Genomic DNA, 19,282 nt, shown 5'->3' on the forward strand with positions numbered 1-19,282 from the left:
ATTGGTGCATGGTTTTACAGACTCAGACTATGCAGGGAATGCAGATAACCGGAAGTCTACTACCGGTTATATTTTCACATTTGCAGGAGGTGCTATATCTTGGGTGTCTCGGTTGCAGAAATGCGTTGCACTGTCAACTACTGAAGCTGAATATGTTGCAGCCACTGAGGCTTGCAAGGAAGCAATATGGCTTACTCGGCTTGTGGGAGATTTGGGCATTACAGGAGATATGCCAGTTTTGCATTGTGATAGTCAGAGTGCTATCATGTTGGCAAAGAATCCGGTCTTTCATCAGAAGACCAAGCACATAGAAGTGAAATATCATTTCATCAGGGAGGTACTGGAAGACAAGCGACTTGAGCTTGTGAAAGTGCATACTGATGATAATCCTGCAGATTTGCTCACTAAGAGCTTGCCTACAGAGCGGTTTGCACATTGCCGCCACATCATGGGATTAGGATGAGACCACTCTTATTTATGGTCTTGTATACAGTAACTGTATATTGCTGTAATTTTTTATTCTTTTCTCCCCTTTAGGCATATTGGCCTTTAGGTGGGAGGTTGTTGGGGTAAAGGCACATTGCCACCCCTTTATTAAAGATATGACACCTATGACTGTCTTAAGACAGTCATAGGGGGTAAAACCTAATCCTAATAAAAACTAATGAGTTTGTGGTGTGGCTCATCACTTCACACCCAAACACTTGAGTCTTCTCTCTCTCTCACTCTCTCCCTCTTGCTCTTCTTCCCCCTTCAGGCCCTTCACGGGAGAGTGGTTTTGGTCCTCTAGGGGCAGTCTTGCTGAGCAGGTGGACGAGGTGCCCTTCTTTTCCTACACCACACAGATTGGCGGGAGGCTTCAGATGGACTCTTTGAGGTGACCCCCCTCGAGGGAGAGGCATAAGGTGGCCCAGAGAGTGCCTCGGGATGTCCGTTTCAAGTTTTAGACGCGGTTATGGTCTAGTTTGCGGTCGAGGAAGATATCCTACATCTTCTAGCTGGCCGCCCACGGAGGCTTGCCCATCGGACCGTGGTTGGAGCAGATGCGAGTGGAGGGACAGTGCCATTGTTGCTCCACTGGTTTCCTGGAGACGATCCCGCACTGTCTTTGGAGCTGTCGTAGCGCAGCGAGAATGTGGATGAGAGACCTCAGGATCATGACCCGTATGCAGAGTCTTCAAAGGGACTACACCTAGGGGATGATGGCCTGGTTGATTGAGGGAGGACACGCGTTCCAGATTAATGAGATCTCCCTAGCCTACCGGATACAGGGTCAGAGCATTCAAAGGATAGCGCTTCATGAGGGAGTCCCTCCTGATAGCCTAGCTCCTCCTCCTTCTCAAGAGGACAGCGTTTGGGAGGTGGTAGCCAGTATCACTGCGTGGAAGATCTGGGTGGCTTGCTGCAATCTTGTGATAAGGGAGCATTTGGTTCCACCCTCGGCTACCCTAGTTGCCATCTGGCAGGATATCATCAACACTGTACGCTCCACCTAGGAGCGTGGGACTCCAGGCTCTAGGGCGACTATCGAGAGGCATGCTCGATTTTACAAGGCTTGGCCTGCAGGAGTTTCTACATCTTCACCGCGAGGGATTCGCTGGTTATATAGTCTCCCCACCTAGCTGTTAGCCCCAGTACTAGAGATCCCCTAGGCAGTGAGCTGGGTTTCTCTGGAATAGGCCGGTCTTTTCTTTTAGCCTTTTTCGGTTTTTTTCCATACTCAGCACCTTCGGGGCTGCTGTTTTGTATGAAGTCTTTCAAGCATTAATGGAAGGTTTCTTTCTTTCGGGGGGGGGGGGGGGGGGGCAAAAAGGATGTCCAGTTTGGGTGGAGGTGGTGGATTTCTCACGGTGTTTGGCTTCCCTCTTGCCTAGAATTGCTGCATCTTTGGGCAAGGTGGTCTGTCCTCGTAGACCAAATGGGAATTCAAACAGATTTTGCATTTTGTGGGATATTGATAATCCCACTCTCAAGTCTTACTCTGTTATAGAAAATAATGTTGCCAAGGGAAGTGCTTTCTACAAGCTCAAGTGGGATGTGTTTACAGGAGCTTGTTTGCAAGAGCTCCTAGGGTACTCTGTGGGCGTCCACCTGCTCGGCAAGGCCGCCCCTGGAGGGCTAGAACCACTCTCACGTATCCAGTGGACCTCCCTCAAGGGCCTACCCTCCCAAAGCCAGAGGTGCCATCTAGGGCATCGTGCTTTGAGATACTGGGAGGTTCAATGTGCCACTCGTTTCCCAAACGTCCCACTACTCTGATCATCTGCCACTGAATCCCATCTAGATTCCCATCCATCTCTAGGTTTGTCTCAGTGAGAGGCCTCCAGGTCCTACACCGGGCTGCGTGCTGCCTCGTTGCATCATCATCCTGAAGGGGACACAAGTATTAGAAAACTGGCCCCACCTTCTGCTCTCCATCGACACGCGAAGTCCCTCCCACCAAGACTCAAGGATGGCTAGGTCAATCTCTCTCATCCGTTGCCCTGTTCCTCGCAGATGCGCTACGGCGCCAAGCGTCGCCTTTGCCTCGATGGGTAATCTGCTTTTTTTGCCAAAGGACCCGGCCGGTCCACTGTCCCATTGTGCCCAACCAATGTGAGTCCGCGATCCGAGCATTGTCCCTCCTGATCTCGGATCTCTTGGTGCCAAACAAGGGGTTGATGCTCGAACTCCTCTCTGCATCTAGGTTGAGCACGAATGAGGCCCCTTGCTAATCTCTGCCAGACCCTATGGAGGCTCCTCATCAAGGGGGAACCCTTCCTCGTAATCCATCTGTGGGAAAGCTGCCATTGCCCCCTAGTGCGTGGGGTATTCCTGAGAAGTCCTCGCTGTAAGAAGAGCTGCGAAGGCTTTGCACCTAGGGTGAGGTCGCGAACAACCAACTTGCCCAAGAGGGCTTTGCTCTGCATCTCTGGATCAATGATACCCAAGCCTCCCAGTGCCTGCGGCATGATCATCATCTGCCAAGCGACCCGGGCTCTAGTAGTCCTCGTGCCATCCGAACCTGCCCAAAGGAAGTTCCAAACCAACCGTCGGAGCTGCCCAATGCATCCTCTGTGGAAACACCAGCAAGAAAACTTTGGGTGTATTTTATAAAAAAGAAAAGTGAAGTGTTTGGGTACTTCAAAGCTTTTAACTTTATGTCACCTACTCCCACTATGTCACATGCATAGTCATTTCCAAGATGCACACAACTTGTCTTTCCACTGTCATAAGTGGAGAACCATTCCCTATGGGGAGTAACATGGAATGAAGCACCAGAATCCAAAATCCAATCTTGGGAATATGCATCATCTGAAGTGGTAAGCAACTCTACAGATAAACCAGACATGAAGAGAACGTCATTGTCACTATCATGTGTGACTGCATTGATCTCCTCGATCTTCACTTTTCCTTTGTCCTCCCTTGGACTCTCTTCCTTTTGATTTGCACCCCAATTTGCATTCTTTTTCTTATCCTTTTGCTCTCTTTTCAGCTTGTAGCAATCCTTTTTCATATGGCCATTCTTGCCATAGTGGTAACACTCAATGTTCCGTCCCTTACATGTACATGACTACATGATTAATATTCCATAAGCCCAAAAAAAAAAGATGCATGAGGTTGTCGCATAAATTTGTGAATCAAATGTCAATGGGGTGCGTAAGAGTTCAACAAATTGGGTTGTTTGGCTAGATGTTACCAAAATAACACATAGGGACATGGTGTTGTATGTATAAGCCCATGTGACACATTTTGAATGAAAGTTACATATGGTTTGCATTCTTTGTCGCTTTTTTAATTAATAATAATAATAAACAAATACTACAAAGGCCTTATCTTCAAGGTCTTGAGAGTTTAAGAAGGCTCCAATACGTGTTTCAAAGAAAGAAGACATATGACAACCCCTTTGGAATATTGTGTGGAATATCCATTACACAATGTGATGATGCAGCTTACATTTTTTGTGCCCGTGCGTGTGCGTGTGTGTTGCAATGGAAGGGGTGTGCAAGGGTGCGGGGGGGGGGAGATAGTTACTAGGATCGTTGTTCCCTTCATAACGGACAAATAATGTCTTACAAATAATGAGACTAGGATGTCTTAGTGGGGAATGCCAGGCATACGGAACGGTTAGAGAACATCTAGGGAACGTTCCATAGACTGTTCCATAGGGACTAGTCATTGAATGACAATTTTCAGCTTCCTTTTTGTGCCCAACTTGATGCTAATTACTTGCCTTTTCAAGGTCTTTTCCTAGTTGCCTTGTTTTTGTATTGCATTTAGCAATCCATCATCATTATTTTATATCTATTCTATAGATTCCTTCAACTGCAGTATCCTCCATTGGTGATGTGGTGTTAGTCCAAGTTCCCGTTCCGGAGCGGGTTGGCATTTCGCAGAAAGTTCTGTTCTGGGTAACTATGGGTAGAAGGGACTTGAGGGGGAAAAAAAGAGGGAATGGAAAGGGAGGGAAGGAGGGATAGAGAAGAGGGAGTGGGAGAATGGATCCAAAGGCACGAAAGAAGGGAATGGAAGAGAGGAGTGAAAGCAGGGAAGCAATGAAACGGAAGGAGGGGAAGGAAGGAAGCAGAGGGGGGAATATGGACCTCCTTCGAGCCACCTCTCTGTCAGCACAAGGCCTTATGGGCTCCACTCAAAGGGATAGACTGTTGGAATAGAATGGTTACCTCCTGAGGACACGGGATGGGATGACATACAGCATAGGATGGGAGGAAGGGGGATAGATTAGGGCTGCTGTGTGGGCAGACTGACTGCCACATGGACAGCAACTACACATCCTTCTTAGATTCGTTTTAGGGCAACCACATGGGGCACCCTTGTCAGCGTCTTTGGCTGACAGTCTGCCCTGGTTTATGGCTGACACAAGGGCTTGAAAAAGGCCAGCCATGAGCCCACATGCAGGGCCAATGGGCTGGAAAAGTCCAGCACAAAGAAGTAGTGGGACTGGAACCATTTTGTAGGCCAAGGCCCTACCAGCAGCAGACTGCAGTCTGGTTATAGTGCATGTCCGCAGTACAACAGATCGCCAGGTTAACAGTCTGTGAGATCAAGTCGGCTGGCCTGGTCAGCCAGCCCCTATACAAGGAGGGCCATCTGGCCCCTCCAGGAAGTTCATTCTTCCATTATCAGCAGTTCAGTCTGCAACAGTGTTTGGCCTTCCAGGAGCGCATATTACACACAGGTAGAAGAGCCATATTGTGGTACGCAGGTGAGCCATAGGTCTCACCTTATAGCTAATGAAGCCTGCAAAAAGGCATGTGGAAGAGACAAGGAGTTGACCTCATTAGGACAGCCAGTTTTTGGTACTGTACCTAGAAGTTTCTTTTCATACATGCATGCACATGGAGTGAGTTGATTCCTGGAGTGACGTGTGATCTAAATCTCTCTCTTTCCACTGCGTAGAGTTGGCTACAACAAGCAACTCTCTTCTCTGACAGTGATGGGCGGGGGAGAAACAGCCCACACCTCAGAAGCTGTGAGCAGAATTCTCATGGGCCGAGCAGGCTCGATGAAAGGGAAGTAAAGCAAGAGGTGGAGGGTGCAGAAGGAAGGTGGGGAAGTGGGGGGAGCAGCTTGCTGAATCAGAGTCTGGTGTGTGAAAAATACTTAAACCAATGCTTTGAAAAATGTGATACTCAAAGGAGATTAAATACCACAACCTGAGTGGGCTATAAAATCAACAAGTGAATAACATGAACAGCTTACATACCTGTAGCATCGTCCTGTGGCATCCCAATCTCATATAAAAAAAGCTTTAACTATATGATTTCACCAACAGCCATGTTGGGTACTTTCTGAAGAATATCCAAATGCATCGTACCCTGTAGGTACCTCAAAATTTCATTTGCTGCCTCCAATGAAGCTCTTTAGGCTGATGCATCAACTGACTCAGTTTATGCACGCCATGTGAGATGTCTGGCCTTGTAGCGACGTCAAGTGCCCACAAGCTGTCTATACGAGGTTGCACCAATGGTACCTGGTCAATCATGAGCTGTCGAATTTCACGGCGTCTTCCAAAGTTTATATGCCTACTTATTAAATGTCTTTGATATGTACTTGTTCTATGATATATAGTTTTCGCAGTTTTCCCATAATGCATTGACTGGGCTAAGTCTGCCTTAATTTTGGACACCAATGCGTCAGTCCTGCCTGTGATGAGTATATCATCCACATAGTATAATAATCAGGGTATCTGTAATTTACAGATTTGAACCAATAAAGTTTTTCTTAAACCCTTTTATAGAAAATGCCAACTTTTTGTGGCTTACCATGCCTTGGGTAGTGGGTGCACATTTTAATATATACGATTGCTTTTTGAGCTTAGGTACCTTCTGTTCTTGTCATTTCTGAACAAAACCTTGTGGCTGTTATATATATACCTCCTTTTCCACATAGCCATTGGAAATTGCAGGCTTTACAACTGTATGGGAAATAGGCCAACCATCATATCTAGCATTAGAACTATAGTGAATGCGTTCAACCTGACTATAATCATTAAGGCAATCAACCTCTAGCTCCATGTTTCTGAATCTTTCCATCTATTTCATATTTGATTCTGTAAACAGTTTGGTGTCAATGACAGTTTTCTTTGGGTAGCTGACACAATTTCCAAGTGTGTCTCTTCATGACTGTATTTTACTCACTTTCCATGGATTTCTACCATTTTGTTATCTGCAGCTTCTCTAAAGGTCTGAGGTGTTTGCCTCTCTCTAGGATCCCTCCATCAATACTTTATTATAAATGTTTTTGGCTCTAGTTGATCTTTTGGTCCTTTGGAGGTAATTCTTTGACCTTTGAGTTTTCTATCAAATTCAAATCCCACTTTGCGAGCTTTTTCTTACATGTAAAGGCAGAGCCATCCTCCATAATATTTTATCTTGATGGAGTTTATGGTTTTCAACCTTGTGACTTCCATGAGATTGAAAGTATTTCAAAGGATTAGTTTGGGCATGTTCCTGGATTTATCTAGATATAGGCCTAGAGGTCACCCTAATCAATCTTCCATCTTGCTTTGAAACATGTTGATTACCTTTGCTTATCCATTGCATATTCAATAGGTGCACAAAGAATGACCCAGAATCTTTTAATGCCTTTGTTGTCTTTATGCATTAGGAACTAAAACCTATCTTGCTGCTTCCATATTTTCAGAACTCAAAAGGAGGCAGCTTTAAAATACCGAATAGCAAAAGCACAAGAAGTGAATGAGGTTGAAAAGGTAAGAAGCCCTTATACTTCACGAATGAGTAAATGCATTTTTGAATTTTCATTGGAAGGTTTATTGTCGTGCTAAAATTTGGCATAGATCTTATGGAAAATCTGGTTGTTTCAACTTGATCAATTGTAGATAGCTATGAAGCATGTGTATTGAGATGTATGTCATCGATCCACAACAATCAGGTTTTGTGAGTGGGTTGCTTGGTGTGGTCTACATTTTTGATAGGTCCAAATATAAAGGCACTCTTCTTGTCTTTTAACATTAAAATTTTATGCTTTGCGAACAGTCTTAAAGATAGATTCTAAGGTTCACACACGTGCACACACACACACACGCTCACGCACACACACGCACGCGTGGAGAGAGAGAGAGAGAGAGAGAGAGAGAGAGAGAGAGAGGGACACACACACACACACACACACAGAGGGAGGGAGGGTTTATTAAAGTCTTTGAAAGATCGATGGATCTACAAGGCTGTGAAAAGTCTTGATATATGTGGGTGGAGCTGCTAAACGAGCATCCACTCCAATGCATAATGCAAATGATAAGTGCTGAGTGCTACATAGTCATGTCAGAATGATGATCGTCTACACAATACTAACATCCTCATCATCAGAGTGTCGAGGGGGATGAGGTAGTGAGGGCACAAAGTCAGAGATAGAGCGCTAATGGTTGTCCGTGGATGTGATCCTATGTCGTCTCTTGGTCGTAGCTCTGCGTCTGATAAGGGCTACAGTGACTCCTGTTGGTGGAGCCCAAACTCTGAATAGGGAAGGAATATCCCCAAGTGTAATCTGTGTATCAACCCTTTGTTTTGAGCTGTGTTGCCGGCTCTGTGTCACGATCGTGGCAGGGCCTCGTGGTGTGGGAGTCCGCATGGTCTGGCTGGAAGAACTCAGTGATCAAGCTGTAAGAAGAGTTTATCAAGGAAGTGTGCTCATGTCTCCGTGATCGAATTAGATGGTCGCGGTGTCTGACTGCCTCGTGAATAAAGGCGGCTAAGCATCTCTGGTCTGGAAAGGAGAGAAAGCGAGACAACATCCCAGAACTGTCTTTGAAGAGGCACTTGAAGGTCCTTGAATCTCATATGTATATATATATATATATATATATATATATATATATGAGTTTGGGAATGTTCCTAGCTTCATCTAGTATATGCTTTTGCCGTATTAGTGGACATGCAAATTTCACCTTGTGAAGTTTTCGTCCAAGTTGCGACGTGCTGGTATTGTGATAATTCTTTCTATCTTAAATGGTGCGTTGCCCTATTAGCTAGCTAGATTTACATGCTCGTTTGGAAGAGACTAAAATGAAATCATTTAGACTTCACGAGCAATTGTAGCTTGAATGAAGAGATTTTGGACTACTTTTTGATTAGCCTTCTCCTTTAGTGCTAGCCTTCATCATGGTTGAATTTGCCCTTCACCTCCGGAGTGCCGACAGAAACTCAGTACGAAGACTTTGTATAAAAGGATGCTCAAGTATGTGTGGGTGTGTGGATTTGTATGTGTGAGACCATACTTTTATAGTATGGTCTACACCCACTGGTGGGTGCTGATGACGTCAGTGGGGATGTCATAGTAGCTAGTCCCTGCTATGCGTGATGGAGTTTATGGTTTTCAATCTTATGAGTGACTATCGTGAGATTGAAACTGAGTTTGGGAATGTTCCTAGATTCATATATATATAGAGAGAGAGAGAGAGAGAGAGAGAGAGAGAGAGAGAGAGAGAGAGAGAGAGATGTATTAATGTCTTTGGGAGGCCTTGCGGGCCTATGAGATAGAGTATAATCATAAAAGTAACTCCTACAAGCCATTGTGGGCTGAGGCAAAGGGTGCTAAGGACCTTGCTGAGTGCTATGCTAATAATAATCTCAAAAAAGCTAAACTCAAGTACTCAAAACTAGTATTGGGATCTCTTTGGTGGGCCGCGAAGATGTCTCGTATCGGAGTTGTTGAGTCGTCTCTCGTTGTGGTGAGCGTGCTCTCTGTGATCTCTTTAATTTGGAGAGAGAGAGAGAGAGAGAGAGAGAGAGAGAGAGAGAAAGAAAGTTTATTAAAGTCTTTGGAAGACCGATGGGTCTATGAGACTGTGAAAATCCTGATACAACGAGCTGTGGTAGTGGAGCTACTAAACGAGCGTCCATACCAATGCGCAAAATGTAAAAAATGCAAAAAGTGCAGAATGGCAATCTCAGCATCATCATCAATATCATCATCATCCCCAGCAACAGCAAGATATCAGGATGGATGAGGCAGTGCAGACATGAAGTCGGCAATAGACTGCTGTCGGCCACTCAGAGGTGCGGTCTTGGCACGTCTCCTGGTCGTAGCTCTGCGTCTAACCAGGGCTACTGTGACCCTCGTCGGTCGGGCTCCAACTCTAAACAAGGAGGGGTTGTCTCCAAGTGTGATCTGTGTGTCGACCCTCTGTCTGAGCTGTCGGGTCACGGGCTCCGGGTTATGGTCATGTCGAGGCCTCGTCTCGTTGGGGTCCATGTGATCTAGCTGAAATAACTCCGTGATAGAGCTCTGAGAGGGATCAACGGAGGAAGAAGTCTGCTCCTGTCTCCGTGCTCGGAGTATCCTCTCGCGGTGTCTAAGTGCCTCATGAATGAAACCTTCCAAACACCGCTGGTCTGGGTAGGAGAGGAAATGGGCTAAAATCCCATAACTATCTCTAAAGAGGCAGTGGAAACGTCCTCGGATCTCATAGTACACAGGACACCTGAAGATGAAATGCTCCTCTGTCTCAATCTCCTGTGTGTCACATAGTGTGCATATGCGCCGCTCTCTGGGTAGTCGCTCTGCTCTGCCGCTCTCGATGCGAAGTCTGTGTGAAGAGACCCGGAACTGTCCAAGAGAGATCCTCATCGAGTGGGGTAGGTGAATCTGTGTGTATCTTGGTGGGTCAATGAAACCCTCCGCTGTGATATGTAAGAAGTGATCTCTGTAGAAGCTAAGCTTCACTGGGAGTTCACTCGGTTCCAACCAGGTCCGAAAAGTGTGAGTAGATCCTCACGGATAACTTGGTTGACCTTGTGTGATAAGAGGAGAGAGAACGGAGCATCCATGCTATACTGGAAGGGAGGTAGTCTATCCATGTGGAGCCCCAGTCGCTCAAACCATCTCTCTGTACGTGCATACCAGCACCTCTGATCTCCTCCTGTTGCAAGTGCCATAGAAGAGGATGGAGCTATCCATGGTAGCATGCTCATACGACGCCTATAGGACTTGGGTTATGACCAGGAGATCATTTGGGCTGTCATGGCACTTTACGAGAGAGTTTCTGGCAGAGTTCGGGCAGGATCCGAGTGGACAGACGAGATCATGAGTACCATCGGGATCAAACAAGGGTGTCCTTTGTCGCCTACCTTGTTTGGCCTCTACATTGACGAGCTTGAGATAGTGATGTAGACATAGGGGGGTGTAGGTTGCTCTCTTGCGGGCACGCTGATCCAGATTTTGCTCTATGTAGATGACGTGGCTCTCTTGTCTTCCTCAACAGAGGGGCTTCAGAGACACCTAGACGCACTACAGTCCTTTTGTGAGTCTCATGATTTGAAGGTCAACTTGGGTAAAACCAAGGTCATGATCTTTAATACATCTTGAGCCATCATGCATCAGGAGCAGTTCACATTTGCGGGGTCATCTGTTGAGATAGTTTCATCATACACTTATCTTGGGATTATCTTCTTCGGACCGAGCTTCACTATGAGACCTGCGATGCAGGCACGCTTGAGTAGAGGGTGTACCTCTTGGCCAAGCTAGAGAGGCAATGCTTCCACTCATACTTTCAGGATCCACGCACCAAGGGGTTGCTTTTTGACTCCTTGGCTCGCCCAGCAGGGATGTTCGGCAGCCCTTGTTGGGAGCCAGACTTGTCGGATACAGAGTGGGCCCGTGTGGAGCGGCTACAGGTTCTCATGCTATCACGGATGATTCATGGTAAGTCACCGTTCCTCACCAGATCATTCAGGTTGAGTTTGGGGCTCTCGGGACCGTATCAAATGCCTTGCGAAAATCCACAAAGCAACAATAAACCCTCTGCTTCCGTGACCTCGCCTCCTCGATGATACATCTGAGCGTCAGAATGTGGTCCATGGTTCCATGATCACGCCGAAATCCGGCCTGTCGTACTGCTGTGAGTCCTCGACACTCTGTAAGTCTGCTAACCTCGGAGTCAAGTACTGATGCATAAATCTTGGACATGACATGTCCAATCATAATGGTCCTGTAGTTCTCTGGGCTCATGGGATCCCCTGTGTTGTAAATGGGTGAGATAGTGTTAATGGTCCAAGTGTGTGCAAATCCCAAACAAACCGCTTCATTAAAAAGCTTTGCTAAGATCGGGGCTAGGAGGTTAATCCCATATGCAATGAACTCAGTGCATAGTCCCTCATGATCCTTCGCTCGGCCATTATGAAGTTTCATTACCGCATCCTTTACCCCTCCTCTAGTGAAGAGGGTTAGGATGTGGGACGAGGCATGTGTGAGAGGCTAGGGACTGGCTGATTTGGGATGTCGTAAAGTGTGCGGGCATTATCAAACCAGATCTGGGTGTCAGTGAGTGGCGGAGGGGACCGTCCTTCTAGAAATCTCCGCTAGAAGTCCTTAGAGTTGTTACTAAACAAAATGTTCAGTAGCTCCTCCTCGTTTCGACGAACGAAGTCTAGTTTCTTCCTCCGTACGAGTCTACGGTATTCACGTAGCGTATCTGGTGCGCTCGGAAGACTGTTTTTGGTTTCGAATTTGAGTTGATAGCGTAAGGCCTTACACTCATCATCGTACCAACTATTACAGGGTACGGTTCTAGGGGGTGGTGGGCGGGTGGAGCGGGTGGTGTGGGAAAAAGCGTGAATGGCAGCCTCGTGTAGTGAGCGGGTGACAAGGGCAGCACGATCCTCTAAAGGGGGTATGAAGTCAATATAAGCGAGAAGTATGTACAGACGGCCAGAGTAAGAAGGTGAGTGATCCCGATCAAAGCGTATATCGTGGTAGGTGGAGTAAGCACTGAGTGGGGTGGATGTATGATCAGCCCCTGGGGGGAGAGGTATGTATGATCAGCCCCTGGGGGGAGAGGTGCTACAGTGAAGTCAGTAATGCGAGATGTGAAGACAGGGGATCCCATGATGTAATCAACAACATTGGAGCCCCCCCCATGTGGAAAGCATGTGAAACCACCTGAAGCGGGCCATTTGTCAAGACCATTATAGATAATGAGATCATGTATCCTGCCTAGGTCTAATAGGGCCTGCCCATAGGATGAGAATGGACCTCGCCTGTCAGCCGAAACCCGTAGCATACCTGCCTCCTCAAGGTCAATATCTGCCAGTAGAGTGGAATCATCTCTGAAATCAAGAAGTGGTACCTGACGGGCCCTTGTCCTCGCGTTGAAGGACTTCTCCGCGGCTAGAAAAGTCCATGATGGACTGATAAAGGGCAGCAAATGGGGATGTCTCATCATCACCTCGAATATCTCTGGCAAAGTGGGAGGTCTCTGGGGGGAAGTAGCGAACTGCGACAAACAGATCCTGGCTGTCCATGTGTCGTATCCGGATCCAAAGAAATCTGGAATGTGTATCTCTCTGCTCTATTGAAATGATCCCCCGAAGTGTGGATCTGAAAAGGACTGCAATTCCACCTGAACCTCGAACAGAGGAGACCTGACTATGGAAAGATGCTTGCATGCAGTTTTTTGGGTGCAAATTTGTGAATTTGGCTCAGTGTTGAGCAGCCACACTCAGAGGAGACCTGGCTATGTATTTTGATCTTGAGTTTGAGTACTAGTTTTGAATTTTGAGTTTAGCAATTGAGTTTAGCAAAGCACTGAACAAGGGCCCCAGTGAGGCCTTTGCTTCAGCCCATAGTGGCTTGTATGAGTTAACCTTGGATTGTACTTTGTCTAATAGGTTCATAAGGCCTTCCGAAGACCTCTCTCTCTCTCTCTCTCTCTCTCTCTCTCTCTGATATCCGAGACCCTGTCCTGCACCATTTGGAACTGTAATGGTACCTTATGGTCTGAACCAAGGAACTTCTCGGAATCCTATACAGGCGACAACATAGTCTTCTATGCAGAGACACATCAGATTCCAGAGCGCCCTCTTCCAATAGTCAGTGGATATACATGGGAGTCTGTGTGGCTGCTCAACACTGAGCCAAATTCACAAATTTGCACCCAAAAAACTGCATGCAAGCATCTTTCCAGCAAAACTGTCTTGCAAAACATTTCCAGCCACTAATTCATGATTATACGACTGCAAAAGAAAAAGAACCCCAAAGGCACAAGGGAAAAATTCAAAGAACAAGTGGAGCAAAAGCCCCAAATTTTGAGAGGGCAATGGTGCCAAAGAAAGGGCAAATGTAGGAAAGGGCAATTGTGCCAAAGAAAGGGCAATTCTGCCCCAAATGTCTCTGTTCCAGGCAAATGTCACTGCAATTCTTCACTCTTGGCTGCAATGTGGTGTCAATAAACTCAGAAACCCCAAATCTTAATTTGATTTGATGGTGAATCTGGAACTGAAACCCTTTTAACAACAAAGGGAGCTGGAAGAGAGCTGATAAAGTAATCTGACTGTGGAACCAGCAATGTGACACTTGTACGGATACTGTACGGGCACTACAGGTCTGAGCAGTACAAGGCGGCCTGCTGTACGGACGTCCGTATGACTGTGCTGACAGTTAGAAAGGTAGATTAGATGGTCGAAAAGTTGCAGGTTTCTGTCAAATGTTCTAGGCCTTGAAAGCAGCTGTAGCAGTATCTTCATATGGACGAAGTTTTTTGTGTCAGATTGGAAGAGCTCAGATGAGCAAAGAACTAGTTGTGGGAGCTCTTGGTGGCACAAACAGGAGCAATGACTAGTCGCAGGACATGCACAACTGTAGAAAGATGCTCTTTGAGCTGTCGTGTCAGTAGGTGGCACTTCCAATAGCTCTAAAAGAGCTGTGAATAGGTCACGACTAGGGTGTAAAGGCTCCAATGGACTGCTGCAGGTTGAATGGAAGCAGGCTGAGCTAAATTGTTGGTGAGCATGAGGGGAGCAAGTAGAAATCTAGAACGCTGCTCTGATACCACTGTTGGATGTTGAGAGCAATGGAAGAAAGCTGGAATACCAGGGAGATGAGAGCAAATTGAGTGTATTCGCAAATGGATAATGGGAAAGTACAACTGGTGGTCAATATATGGCCCAAACAATTTAGGCCTGAATGTCTTAAGTGACTTACGACTAGATGCCCTAAGTAGCGTAACCAGGACTAACTGGTCCTAATTCTCCTACAAGGCCACACCAGGGCTAAAGTGGCAACAGTAGAGCTATCTAGAAGATGACATGTCAGGCTTACATGCATAGCTTATTCAAGGGTCTAGCATCCAATTATAAGCTAGGCAATACAAGTGAAAACAATGGGAAATCACACTCTGATGCAGGGCTAACCTAGAGTGAGAAGCAACGTATTTGGTCATATTATCCTTCATAGAGGACATCTTAAATTACAAATTTAAGAAGTTGACTGTTCTACTTAATGCCTCACCACAATGTTAGCCATTAGAACATCAATAATTATCATTGAAGTGAGGAAACCTTCTGCAGAATTATTTATCTGTAATTTACTAAAAAGGACTTCAAAGCCATAATTTATATTACCAGCTCCAAGGTAAGTGCTTAGGACTGCATTGAAGTCTAGACATTGAACTGACCAACATAGATACGTTTGGCAAACACAAATGTTTGTGTGTTGTAGCTTCTTTTTGGTGTGATTCTCAAAGATTGTCTTCTGACAGCCATATGTATTTCTCCAAGCTAATCTTCTAAAGGCTAAAACATTGCATCAGGTTGGGTGTATTGTAAATTTTCTCAATACAATTGGCTGGGTAATGGCGAGATGAGGCACTTTTTCCTCAGCCAGCCTGTCAACAGCTTGACCCCCTCAGGGGTCAGATGGGTGTGTGAGTTGCATTTGCCCACCAAAATTGGTAGTTCAATAAATTAACATCCCCCCCCCCCCCCCCCCGCCCCCCTCCTTTGCGCTCCTCCTCTCCTTTTTCCTTAATGCTGCAGTTTAATATTATTAAGGTGCAACTGGCTGAAGAGGATCTTGGAATATGCAGGGGATTTTAGGAGAGGTGAAGGTGCTTGAGCAAAAGCGGGATGAACTTGAGGCACAACTGAAAGAGGCAAGTACAAATACAGGCTGGTGACAGCAGTATGAAATTTCTAAATGCTGTTTACAATGGCACTACAAAGGAGTCGTTTTCCTGTCGTGCATAAATCTCACACATCCATCGATAAAACATGATCCCTTTATGGTAATCGATCCTTTTCTGCAGGTAAAAGCAGCTCTGGCTGCTGCAACCAGTCGGCACATTAATATACAAGAAGAGAAAGAGCAATTCGATGAAGCAAGCACGGGAATTGTTGCTCATCTCGCAAATAAGGTCTATGTGGAAACTTTTTGATAGTGTTAAGCGGTTGTCTTTTGGAATTTTCTGTTTACACACGTTCTCAGGTTGTCTACATTGTGATAACCCAGAATGATGAATGATTTGAAGAACATGGCAACCATGGAAGTTATCAGTTGGGTTTAAGAGAATGATTTTTTGGGTTATTTCTACAGGAGCAAGAGCTAACAAGATTGATAGCAAATCACAACGCAGAGGTTGGTGTTCTGGGCACATGGATTAACTTCCTTGAAGACACGTGGCAACTCCAGTCATCCTTTCTGCAGCATGAAGAAAAAGATGTCTTGTAAGTCGGGAATCCTCTATAGAGTAATCATACAAGACTGATTTATAAACCTGACATGCAATGTGAGAACTATCATTCTACCCATGGCTATAATTTGAATTAGCCACTTGGATGACAGGTAACAAGTTATGAGTTTGACTGTCCTTTCATTGTTAGTAGGAGTATCATGATATCAAAATGGGGGCAACTGCTTTTGCTTGTTTGACCCTCATCAGTTTGGTTCGTTTGATAACAAGTTATGAGTTTGACTTTCGTTTAAATGTTAGTAGGAGTATCATGATGTCAAAATGGTGGCAACTGCTTTTGCTTCGTATGCTTGTTTGACCTCTCATAAACTTGGTTGGTCTTTTATCCTTGAATTGAAGGGATGCTTTGGATGGACTTGAGGACCGATTTCTTGACACTGTAGTTGTAAACCTATCATATCGTCAAGTGAGTCCTCCTCTGCAACACACTTTTACATCATATAGCAGCCTGCTGAATGCTTCATGATGCTGCGATTCGGGATTGCAAATGTGCGTGGGTGTTTTTTTGTATCTTCTCATAGCAGGCTTATGTTTGTGGATTCCAGCATATTGCTCCTTTTGGTTGTCAGGGTTGATGTTCGTTCTGTAGTGGTCTTGATCTGCAATGAACTTTGGAGGTTGTATCATAGTCTATTTGCTGCAATGTTATCTTGTAAACTTTTCCATTGATTTCAAGAGTTGAGAAATGACGCTTTCAATTTGATTTTACTGCCTGAATATAAAAATCAAGGCCTTGATTTTGAAAAGAAAGGCTGCATTGTAGATGCTGAAGATATCTATTGGTGATTGAACTTGCTTGTAGATAACTTGTTTATGACTCCATGGGCACAAACTGTCCTGTACTCTTAAGCAAAACTTGTGGCTTTTTACTCATGAATTTAAGTTCATGTGATGATTGAGATAGAAGAGACTTGTATGATTGTTCTATGTAAAATTAGCCAGAGTAGGACATTCATAGATGACTTGATTTTCCTAGACCTTCCAAACTTTAAAGATTTTGTCCTCCAAGATCCAAATTTTTTCGGTGGAGTTGTTCCTTATGAATTGTGGAGACGAATAATTTTAAAAATTGAATATTAACATTGTTATCAGAGATAGCATACTACCTTGGAGAAAGCTCGAGAAAGCTAAGATGCATTGCATACACTGTAGAACAATAAGTCATTTGAACCTCTTGATAATATCTAATGCATCTCCTCATAAAAATGCATGAAGGATATGATCACCAGGAAAGTCACAAACCTGTAAATTATTGGGGTGCTTATAAAAAAAATTTGATGGGGATCTCCTAAGAATGACTGCATATCTCTCCCATTTTCAAATGCGTAAGCCACTATTCGTGGTTTAAAGTACATATCACCTTCTTGAGGTACATGTGCATCATGAGATGGTTACGTAACACATGAAGCCTATTGTCATTTGAAGATATTTCCTGTTTATATAAGTGAGCTATAAAAAATGGTTGGACACATAGCTACTGCTTTTTATTAGTGCTGACTGAGATGAACTATTTGAAGTCCCTTGGACTGCATGTCCATGTTGGTGTTGATCTTGATCAGCCTCCTTTTTTCCACATATAATCTCATAATTCTCCATTTTCCGACAATAATGATACTTGCCTTTATTGCAGGTCTTGGTTCGATTGCTTAGACCTTGAGCTTTAGGGTTGGCCTTTGCTTTGCCACCACCACCTGTTTATGCATGAGAGATTTATGAGTCTGAAGCATTCTTAAAGAATTTGCATTTACCACTTGCATGTCCATGGTTTTTGTCATTGTAATCCTCTATATTCAAACTGATCTCCTCTTCTTGGTACAGCCTACCAATTATCTTTTGCATAGTAAACCTGGCAAACCTTGCCATCATATTGAAACTATAGGTGAAGCTTGTATAAGTAGGTGCAAAAGAGTTCAAAATGATTGAAATGAAAACTTTATTCTGAATCTGTTGATCAATTACAACAAGCTGCTCAGTTATTTTGTTTGAGCTTGTTGAGATGAGTGAAGATTGAATCTCCTTTTATCATTCTTGATGAATGAAACTGAGTTTTGAGCTGCAATACTGTACTCTCTTTTTTTGCTTGCAAGAAAATGCGGGTTTTTTAAAATGCCTTCACAAAAATTACATTGGCTCAATGGGTCCTAATACTTCTATCCATGTCTGAGATGATCTTGGAGATAAAGAAAATACAAGGCTTATAACGGGGTTAATTTGAAGATAAGCTGACCAAAACTTCTTATTATAGGTCTTGACAGTATCTGAGGCTGTCATGCTTAAGCTGTCCCACGTTGTATGAACATCATCATAGAAAATTTTGGGCAAAAATGCTTTCCTCTAGTTTGCTGCTTCATTTGCAACAAGTAGAGCTCCCCACCATGTACTTGCGCTGCGTGTAAGATGTAAACTTGCTATCTGCAGCTTTAACTTCTCTCGATGATGCTCTGTCTTGCTTTTAGATCTCGATCTCCGTCTTTTTAGACCATGCGAAGATCGCTCCTTGGATGCCTAGGAAGAAGAGCTGCTAGAAGATGATGAGTTGGAGCTTGAAGGTATTCTTCTCCACTTCCTGCTTCATTCCCTATGCGGAGTTGAGACAATCTCATTGAAGAAGATGAGGAGTCGTAGATATGTGCTGGAGATACATGCTTTAGACTCCTTTCTCTTTCCCTTTGAACTATGCTGGTCGAGAAGGTCCTTAGGACTGGGTCCTCGGAAAAGATGCTGAAATCGTGGGATTTAAAACTTCCAAAATTTTGGATTTTGGTTTTTACAAAATCTTCATCAAGATCATCGCCAGGTACCACAGGCCCCTCCATGAGGAAGCCAAACTGTCGTGTTTTGTAATCATGATGTCTGATGTCACGAGGGCATGATTCCTAGCGCATGCATGTTGGCCTATAGTGTGGGCACGACCCTGGGAAAACAAAGAGCAAGGTCTTGGGCTCCTAGGTGTGCTAGAACCCCTAGCATTTGTGCCTTGGGGGCAAATGAAAGGTTTAGGGCCAAGAGGGGCCCAAAGTATCGTAGAATAAAAGTTTGGTCATTGCTGGGGCTTTTAAAAAGACCCCACTAGAGGGGGGCCTAGGGGCAAATGAGGCCCTTGGCGGCAACCCAAGGCATGGGCTGCCACGAGGCAAGCCCATGCATACCTTTTTGGAAAGGAAGGCCTTAGGAAAAAGATTGGACGGGGAAGGATGGCGCAGGGGGAGAATCACGGAAGGAAAATGGACTACATGCAGGCGCGAGCTCATGGGAGGACTTCCCGTATGGAAAACGATGGTTTGGGTTGCTGTCGGG

At 45.0% G+C, this 19,282-nt stretch overlaps 1 protein-coding gene across 1 annotated transcript in view; it reads left to right on the top strand.

Moving 5' to 3' along the window:
• LOC147889329 (centrosomal protein of 135 kDa-like protein) overlaps positions 1-19,282 on the top strand; it is a 90,944-nt gene that overhangs the window by 52,323 nt on the left and 19,339 nt on the right. Inside the window, exons 10-14 of the mRNA XM_087391636.1 lie at positions 7,147-7,213; positions 15,323-15,388; positions 15,542-15,649; positions 15,829-15,959; positions 16,325-16,391. Coding sequence (XP_087247762.1) covers positions 7,147-7,213; positions 15,323-15,388; positions 15,542-15,649; positions 15,829-15,959; positions 16,325-16,391 — 439 coding nt within the window. The remainder of the gene's footprint in view (positions 1-7,146; positions 7,214-15,322; positions 15,389-15,541; positions 15,650-15,828; positions 15,960-16,324; positions 16,392-19,282) is intronic.

Source organism: Dipteris shenzhenensis, chromosome 20 (genome assembly GCF_047967505.1).
Source record: "Dipteris shenzhenensis isolate YYH24624 ecotype China chromosome 20, Dip_SZ_1.0, whole genome shotgun sequence".
In the NCBI taxonomy this organism is placed as follows: Eukaryota; Viridiplantae; Streptophyta; class Polypodiopsida; order Gleicheniales; family Dipteridaceae; genus Dipteris; species Dipteris shenzhenensis.